The sequence below is a fragment of the Maylandia zebra genome, linkage group LG1 (assembly GCF_041146795.1).
Source record: "Maylandia zebra isolate NMK-2024a linkage group LG1, Mzebra_GT3a, whole genome shotgun sequence".
Lineage (NCBI taxonomy): Eukaryota > Metazoa > Chordata > Actinopteri > Cichliformes > Cichlidae > Maylandia > Maylandia zebra.
This window is the reverse complement of record NC_135167.1, coordinates 4,661,476-4,671,358: the sequence shown is the minus strand read 5'-3', so window position 1 is coordinate 4,671,358 and position 9,883 is coordinate 4,661,476. Positions and strand designations below refer to the sequence as shown.

Below are 9,883 nucleotides of genomic sequence, written 5' to 3'. Positions count from 1 at the left end.
CAGTGCCATCATTGCCAGACCTGGCCTACATCTGGTTGACATACACCCTGCCTGCTTGATGCCGGATCTGGCCCAGACCTGTTTTCTATGAGTCAGGGCCACATAAACCAAACCACAATCTGGCCAGATGTAGCATGCCATCACATAAACAGTGCCATCTATGCCAGACCTGGCCCAAATCTGGATGACATACCACTTACCATGCCAGAAGTCAGCCACCAGTGCTGGTGATACACCAGAGCCGGGCCAGACCTGTCTGCTATGTGGGCATGAGGTTAACTGCACAGCCTCCAGGAGGCACGAGACAGCTGTATCGGTCAACCAGCAAACTTTCTAATGTTAGGTTTTCTACCCTTTTGATGCCCTCTGCTGAGGCAAGCCCACCACAGGTTGATCAATCCTGTGTGTGTATCTCTGGGTTAGTTGACGGCCTTAGCTGCCCAGTTGATGTCAGCCCTTTTTATCCATAGCCAGTGACTGGTCCTCTCAGCATTGTTAGCTAATTCTCTTATAGCCTGCCATAGTGCCTGTCCTCTGATCCCAATCTCTCTAAGCAGTTTCACTGTTGTACTGGCAACAAAGCCCCTGGACCCCACTTCCACCGAGCGCATCTTGATCTTCCAGCCTCTGTCCTCTGCCTCAGCTGCTAAGTTGGCATACTGCAGCTTCTTACGCTCAAATGCTTCCTCAATTGCATCATCCCATGGTACCGTCAGCTCAGTGATGTATGCAAGTTTTTGGGAGTTAGCCCAAAGGACAAGGTCTAGTCGCAGAGTAGTCGTTATGATCTCTGTGGGAAAAATTAGCCTCTGATCCAAGTCCACTTGCATCTGCCAATCCCTGGCAACCTTCAGCGGACCCAGTTCCAGGGTTGAAGAGCTAGTCCTCAGCTTGTCCCCTTCCCGGACAAATGCTGATGAAAACTGACAGACCTGGTTGTGTCTCCATGTGTATCTGCCCTGAGTAAGGCTAGTCCTATAACCAACCAAGATGTGCTTGAGTGTTGCTGGGACTGTACACAGAGGGCAGGATGGGTCCTTTCCAAACCACAGCTGCAGATTTATTGGGGAATTACATGGGAATCCATTACTGCTGTTTAGACATTTTAATCAAAACGATGTCAAATTTGTGGAATTAGATGACAAGTTATCAAGATTCTTAGATTCCTAAATGTCAAACAGCATCAACTTTAATGCATAAATGTTGTGGTTAAAACAAGGAAACAAGGAATGTTGAGTAAGTAATATACAACATTTTGCGTTGATTAGGGAAAATCAGAGCAAAGGTAATCAAAATACATGTACATTAACAATCCATCTTGTTTTCTTAACAGTGATAGAATAAAAATGTCATCATTTTTTAACCAAATCTATGGATGTCATTTTAAAGCAAGTCATCCAGTGTCATGGTCTTTTGACCCAGTGTTTTCAGTTTTCTTGTGTTTTTTGTCATTTTGTATTATGTTTAAGTCCACTTGTTATTCTTAAAGTTTATATTCTGTTTAGCTTTTGTGATTTAGATTCCTCCTTGTGTGGTTGCCCTCTGTCTCCCTCTGTGCATCTGGGTTTATGTTTCCCCGGCCCGTCATTTTGGCTCTCTCTCCCCCGTGTTCCCTCGCTCCCTCTCGTCTGCCTCTCCTCCACTTCTGCATCATGTTCCTCTGTTTCCTGTCTTATTGTGAAGGTCTCGTGTTTCCATGTTCATTCTGTTCGGTCTTGCTTCCCGCATCTCGTTATGGTTATTTGTGTCAGGTGTGTTCCCCATGTGTTCTCACTTCCTGGTTATCCCTCTGTGTATTTATGTCAGTGTCTTCCAGTGTCTTCCTCAGTTCCATGAGGAACTCCCTTATTGCTGTGTACCTCTCTATGTGTTCCCCTGTGTAAATTATTATTAGATTTTTCCAGTTTAGTTTTGTATTGTTTTGCATCCAGCAATAAAGCTGTGATTTTTGAATTCACGTCCTGCCTTTCAGTCTGCATTTGGATCCTTTTCCTGTCTGCACACAGCCACATTCATGACAATCCAGTAGTTGCCAAGACATTTCAGTCTGGACCAAAATGGTATACAAAACTGATATTTCCAGTTCTGCTTCTTAAAAATGATTAGCAAGTTAAAATATCAGTGTCACAGTAATTCTGAATTACTCTGAAATCATATTTTTTAAAAATACCTCATTATAGCTGGCATAAATGTCGAGGCCTTCAAAGGAACCACTGGGTTTATACACGAGGGTAACAACATTGTCAGAACTCATTGATGAAACAGTTCCTTTTATTTGATCTTCTAGTGGAAACTCTTCCAGCTGCATAATTGCTCTTGTGAAAAAGGACAAGAAAATATTAGGTTGTTGTAAAGACTTTCATTATTTTCATACCACAAACAGTCTTAAATACCTTAAAAATCTCAACTCTCTGTCGTTCACTCTTACATACATATTTGATCAAAGAGTTTTCAAAAGTATTAAACTCCAAAAGGGTAAAAACAATCAAAAAAACGATGCTATGATTTGGAACGAATGAGTTTACTTGATAGCGTCATCAAGGCTTCCCTTTTTAAGAATGTTGTCTACATGGTTCATACAGCAACAGGAATCATCTGTAAAATAAAAGAATTAAAATATATGCACATTTTCACTAAATTCAAGTTGATTGAGTCCTACAGAATCTGTCACATTTCCACCTGAAAACTTTGGTACATTCTGATTTACTTGTGTTACAGAAGAACAAAGGTGTAGGTGCGACATTTCACCCTGAAGCATGGAAACAACAGCCTTCGGACAAAATGAAAGCAGCCTACCTTTCTGACACTGATCCTCGCAGGAACCCTGACCTCCTGAACTTTGATCTTCCATTGTGTTCAGTCTGTTTTTGGGGGAGGACATGCAGAGGGTTGGTGTGACACAAAAAACACCAGCCACCAGAGAAGCCAGCACTTCATCCTGTATAGTGGACAGAAATGATTCGAAAAAATTAAAATGGTAGATGATGCCTGATGAGGTTTAAGTTTTATTGAGCTATAATAGAACATAAAACCTTTTAATTTAAGAGACAAATTTGTGGAAGGTCTGTGGGCTTTAAGACCACTCTAAACTCTATGATGCATGCCTCCCCTGAGGTCTTCTTCTTTACTCTCTCCCTAGCAGCTCCATGTTCAACATCCTTTGTGTAACATATCCACTATCCCTCCACATGGCCAAAGTATCCCATCCTTGCCTCTCTAACTTTGTCTCCAAACAGCTCACACTGATCTGTCCCACTGATAGATCTGTTTTTAATCTTGTCTATTCTGGTCACTCCCAATGAAAATCGTAACAGCTTCAGTTTCACTTGGTGCAATCGATCTATCACAAATCCCCCCCTGACAATCTTCTGCACCCATCACTGGACAAAAAAAGAAAGAAATAACAATTGGCCCTGACATTTCTAGTTGGTTAAAACAGCATATGGTCCAGTTAAGTGTGCACACTATTTGTGCAACAAAAAAAATAATTCCATACACATAATATGTATATTGATACTAAAACAGTATTTCTTTCTAATCATGCTGGTACACCTGTTGGGTTAGGACATCTCAGTTTCACTGCAGTGCAGCATGTGACACTTGAAAACTGCACACTTGCTATTAATTTTATTTCCCTTCTTTCTTAGTTATGTCCATATTAATTATACCTTGCCCCGCTGCACTGTTTCTGGGGCTGCTTTCCCTCCTAGAGTACTTCTTGGTAGCACTAGAAACAGCACCCTCTTGTGTCCGCAGGGCTTACTTGGCACATTTTTCTTTGACTATTTCTTTTTTCTTTTTCTATTTCTCTTTCAACATTTTAGCTTTTCTTTGTCCATCTGTATCAACCACTTCAATACTAAACGTTGTTCTACAAGGTGCACAAACAAATAGGGAAGGTATGGGAGGGGCCCGTTACATTAAGAGATTTGATTGGACAGTGTCAGCAATGGAAATTAACAAATGGTCTGCTGTCACCGCTCACAGGGCCTGTGTAATAATATTGACAACGAAAAAGAAATATTGGCATATCGGCCCACAGGTACATTAGCAGCCCTCAAGAGTACTGGAAACCTGAGGCCATACATACCACCAGCAACTGCACGTCTATCCCAGCAGAAGTAGGGAGGCCCAAGAAGAAGTCCAAGCAACCCTGGACCACCACCCTGTAATCAAAAAACACTTCTTTGACCACGGGTAAAATATTTTTTGTCATTCTATCTCAGGAATACTTCCTAATACCAATCAGGATACCGATTAACACTGATTTCTATCGGTCACAGTGAAAAGACTTGAACAAACAGCCTATTGTGAATCAACAAGTGGTTACTTACAACAATAAATTAACATAACATCATGTTATGTTAAAATATAACATATACAATATAATATGTATGTGTAATAAAATGTTTAACAACATACTTTTCACAAACAATGCACAAAAGTATGTTGTTTTAAAAAGTACCTATGGCGGAAAAAAGAAGACTAACACCTACAACATTTACATCTGAACATATTAACAATTATTTTTTAAATGCAGAGTAAAAAGAAAACAACAATAATATTACAGCTGTAATAGGAACCTGTTGCCATTTCATGTAAATTATTTTTTAAATAAAAACGTGCTGTTAGAGATCTATCTATCTATCTATCTGTTTACACATTCAGCACTAAGTTATCTTTTTAGATGCTAATTTATTCTGAAATTTAAGGCAATTTATCGTCACAGGCCAATTGCAGTATGTCACCGCTATGACCAACAGATGGCAGTAGTGCATCAAAACAACCTTAAAAACAACTTCAGCTGGTTGTTTTTCTTTTTTTTTTTTTATATATTTTTTATACTAAATATTATGAACTTTTTTCATAAACATACAAATGAGTGAACACATCCCACTTTTTCCACTGTGACAACAAAGTTCCTGAGTCTGATGCCAGGCCACAGACGAGGTTGTGAGAGATGCATGAACCTGGTATTGTTATTATATGAAGTAGAATTAAAGCCACCAACTCAAGTCTAATGTAGATTTAGAGGCCATCTATATGTTTGTGTATTTGTGGCACTTCATGTTAGTCTGTTGGCAGCTGTACTGGCTCATCATGCAGGTGTCCATTCTGGCAGGTGGCCCTCACATTATAGAAACGATGAAAAACACTAAAGTGGAATAAACATGATCATACTGAATAAACCAGACTGTTTCTAGACATTTACATTTTACATATACACTGTGTACATTGAGGTCTTACAAGTGCATGTATGGTACGCATATGATGATATATAACCTGTTTTTATTACTGGACTACAGTAAATAGAATAACGGAATTACGCATTCCAGTGTTTCTGATAAATTTCTGTAATCTATACAATAGTATAGCACAAAATAATACATATCCAATACACTATTAGTATGTATTGCAGTGCTTATATGAGCTATTGTGTTTTGCATGATTTCCCTTTTCTTGTTGAGATACAAATGCTGCCCGTAAAATATGGATTTTGTGTGTTTGGTTAGTTGATGTGAACATAGCTCACCTTCAGTCTGTAATGTAAGCAGTATCTAATGGCTGCTCACCTGGAGGAAGATCAAAACCAAAAAAACCAAAAAAAAAAAGTTGTGATAACACAAAATTTCTATTTGTAAAATCAGAAAAGAGAACTACAAACCATATTAATGTGGATATTCCCAAGATGTGAAATTCCTATTTGTCAAAACATGTTTACTGATTTGCTGTCGCTTATGTTTTTTTTAATTTTTCACAAAGCTGGATGAAAATTCTTTAGCACTAGTTAACCTTTCCCCAAACTTCAATAAAGCGCTTAAGTCTAACAGAGTAAGTTTTTTCAAACACTGTGTTTATTTAAAAAATTTGAAGTACTTGTGCTTTATTTTAGATTATGAATGATGAAACTCTCCTGAGTGGAACTGCTCCAATTTAAATTCACAAACAACAACAACAATAATGTTGTCACAGTTATATAGTTTATCTCAGTGTGTCGATTACATTACTTTTTCTTTTTAATTTATGTGTGTATAAACTGATGTATAAGGTCAAAGAAATCATGCAAAGCCCCTAATTACCACTAATGCCCATGATGAGTGTATGTACTTATGACCACAACTGTAAATACTCAACACACACATGCAAACTGCAGTTTACAATAAAAAGTGTTTGGAACAGTCGACTTTGAATGTACTATATGCTGATTTGTATGTGCTGACATTCAAGTTCTGAAGAAATAATTCTTTACAAACACTGTGCAAACTGATTGAAAACATCACCTCTTCCCAATGACAGACTTCTAGCTCTCGGTTATGGGCAAAAGACCTTTAACTGACAAATAAAGGCTATCTCATCATCTCATCATCATCATCATCATCATCAGCTAAAAGTTCACTGAACTGTTTTGCTGCACTATCCTGCAATATCAAGCACTGCATACATGACATATTCTTAAAACATCAAGACCCCATTAACCCTTATGTTTGGATTTGGAAGCAGTTAAAGGGTTTTATTGTTAAACTGGAGACATTCAGCAGGGAGGTGTTTCCTCTTGTCTTAGATTAGATCCACTGATAGGGACATCTCTGTCTAAGCAACCTCTCTGACTGATGACAAGTGCTTTCATCTCACCCTAATCCATGCTGACTGCCTATCAGCCACCTTCTTAGTTTCTAAACAAAACAAAGTTTGTTCTTTTTTGTTAACTTATAACAATAGCAGAAATTCTGTGGAACAATATTCAAGGAATGTTACTCAAGGGATCTTACAATATCAATGATGTCAAATTGATGACTGAGTTTATAGAAGTATACTCACCTTATACATCGCATATCTTATAATTAGTAGTGTGTGTGTGTGTGTGTGTGTGTGTGTGTGTCCAATGTAGTCGATTATCTCGTTTTGGTGGAAAACCACATCGGTCCGACTAATAAAAGCGTCAATTTTGAATCAGATAAGCTAATACCGGAAGTGCATTGCCTTCAAAATATAAAAAAAAAAATCATGTATAGCTATCATTAATAGAAGATAGTGGAGTTATGCTACACTTTCGTTGATGCCTATATCAAATGCTTATCAAGTTTATCAAATAAGTGCACCTTAAAAAAAAGTCTTTCCTTACCCAGCAGCACTTTCTCACTCTTTCACTGCTTAAAACTGAATTCCGTATTTTTATGGACCCAAGTTCTCATGTTAATTAATGTGTGCTATTTGTGCTCCTTTTGGATAAGCCAAAACATTATTTCATCACTTTCCTTCTTAATATTCTTTTTGGTGGTGAGATGAAATATTATAATGAAAATAAATGAGAAAATCTGGAGAATATAAGTTTTGCATCCTCTTTGACTCCTCCCCACAATCAAGCCCGACTATGTGTTTATTTTGAAAGGCACTGCAGGAAAACGCCGTTAGCGTGATCCAGGTGCAGTAACAGCAGGATCCGAGGACCATTGTCCGTCCCGGTCCCGGAGGGTGACAACACGGGACCTGTTTCAGGACAGGACTGAACGCAACTAACAAAGTACCGGGCTCCCGAGAACATTTCCTCCGAGAACAGGGAAAACTGGATATTTAAAGGGCAAAGAAACCGTCTAATATGTGTTTTTAAAGGACAGGTCCCGATCTGAAACATTCATATTCGACTGTTTACTTCTTGCAACTGCTGCTGAAGGAATCGGTCAAGTGTGCTGAACTTTGGACTTTGCAACTTTGCTGCTCTGGTTAAATTCAGCTGCACTATTTTGGGCATTATTATCACGAGACGCGGTTATTAGCTCACCGGATCTGGACATGATCGCAGTAAAATTAATGTCAAGCTTTCCCGTGGTAAACGCAGTTTCCTGATAATGGTCATTGCTGGTTCTTTTTTTGAAGTGCACGTTGGAGGTTACTAATTAAGGAGCGATTTTGATTTAAATTAAATGCGTGCGCTCTCGTGGGCAACTCCCGCTTCTGTTAAGAGCTCAGTCCGCGAAGGAAGGTGACACTCGCTGCCAGCGGAGTAAAAAAGAAAACGAGTGAAGCTGTGTGCACTCACGGGAACATTTTGCTTACTTTTATGTAGAAATTGTAACTGTATCAGGGATGGAGCTGTTTGGCAGTTAGCAGATGCGCTCTTGAAGATTGCTGCAGACTGTAGGGACTAGTTTACTAAAGTTTGGGTTCTTTTTACGGCACAAACCAGCGAGTAAAACACGACTGAGAGATCTTATTTAACCCTTGGGATCGAACTACAACGAAGGAGGTCCCCTCGAGCCCGCACCATGGCCACTAGCTCGCGGGACAGCTGCTTCTGGTTGCTCTGGAGACGCACCCTCCTCGCGCTTTGGCTGTGCGCTGTAGGAGCGCGTGCAGCGGAAGAGAGCGCGTTTAACACAGAGGTAAGACGGCACAGAAGATGTGAGAGGCTTCGGGCGCCTTTAGGCATCGCAAATGATCGAAATGCTTTATTTTAAGCAGTCAACACAAAGCAGGGATTCTCCACTGTTTTGCCATAAAGAATTCTGTTTGACTTGGGTGTATATTTCTATAATATCACGTTAATTAAATTAACCATAGTTGTGCTAAATGTTACTCATCTGTTAAACGGCGTACTGACTTGATAGTTATTCTTGGAAGCGCAATATGTCCATGTCTATCAAAAATAAGGCAGAGCACACGATCCATTTACCGCCTGTTACACGATGATGTTGGTTTTGTATGAGTATTTCGAGGGAACACCTTGAACATTTGACGGTCCATCCCCAGCAAATGTGCATCAGACACTTAATTTTGCTTTTCTCCTCTTTTTAATACTCGTATTTCTGCATTTTTCACAGTTTGAAAACTCTAGCACAGTCGGCGATAATTTGATACTGGAGTGATATATTGGAACACGATTTTGTTTCGCTTTCAAACAAAAATATATCGTTTATTTCTTTCATTTAATCTTAGTGTTTCCCCGCTGAGTTAACACAGATTTAGGCATGGTTTCCTTTTGTGCTCTTTTTTCTGTTTGCTTGGGTGCAGATGTGAGAGTCAAGAGTGCAACAAGCCACTATGTCTATTATCAGGTTTGGGAAAGTCACCTGCTTACATGCGCGTGTGTCACCTGTTGATTACAGGTTAATTACACACACTGTAGACTTTTGATAGCAGATAAATGTTTCTGTACACATTTAAAACTTTTCCCTCCATTAAACACACATCACATATATCTGCATATATCTGTGTGCGAAGAGTGGGTGGCAACAACAACAACACTTGGCAATAGTAGTTCTATGTTGTAATTAAAACTTTCTCACAAATAATGTTTTTAGACATTTTGTGAAAAAAAAAAAAGTCCTAGTATTGGACCTCCTCCATGGTTCACCTGGAGTGCACACAGTGCTGGGCAGCTGATGGCTCAGAAATTATGCATCTTTTAGTAAATGTATATATCGTAGTTTTTCTGTTTTTGTTGTCCTCCTTTAATGAGCGCTATGCCTGAATGTAGGAGTGCTGCCAGTTAACTTAAGTAAATGGTTAATCTTATGTACACACATGCAAAGATGCTTTGTGACTAATCATTACCTGAAGAGCCAAAGTTTCATAAACTGTTTTGGAAGCGAGCTCATTTCTCAAATATCCACTGGCTATTTCTTTTTTTGTAGGTTTCGCTTCCTTGTAACCAGTGAAACCATTGGTACACATTTATTCCATGTGTACTTAGGTGTGTCAGTAAATGCCAGAGTATCAAGTTGGAACTTGAACCACTGCTTCTTGTACCCTTACTTCACCAGTCCAGCAGTTCATCCATCACACTTGTTTGTTTTGAGAGACAAAAACAGATAAGAGTTGACAAAAAGTTGACCAGTGCTGGAGTTTCTGTTGTGTGTAGATTGAGAAAGAGAAAGAGACAGAC

General features: G+C 39.2%; 1 protein-coding gene across 1 annotated transcript in view; it reads left to right on the top strand.

The window, feature by feature from the left end:
- Positions 1-7,417: 7,417 nt before the first annotated feature.
- Positions 7,418-9,883, top strand: part of mmp15b (matrix metallopeptidase 15b) — a 34,022-nt gene continuing 31,556 nt past the window's right edge. The window contains exon 1 of the mRNA XM_004539829.4: positions 7,418-8,381. Coding sequence (XP_004539886.1) covers positions 8,265-8,381 — 117 coding nt within the window. The 5' untranslated portion in view covers positions 7,418-8,264. The remainder of the gene's footprint in view (positions 8,382-9,883) is intronic.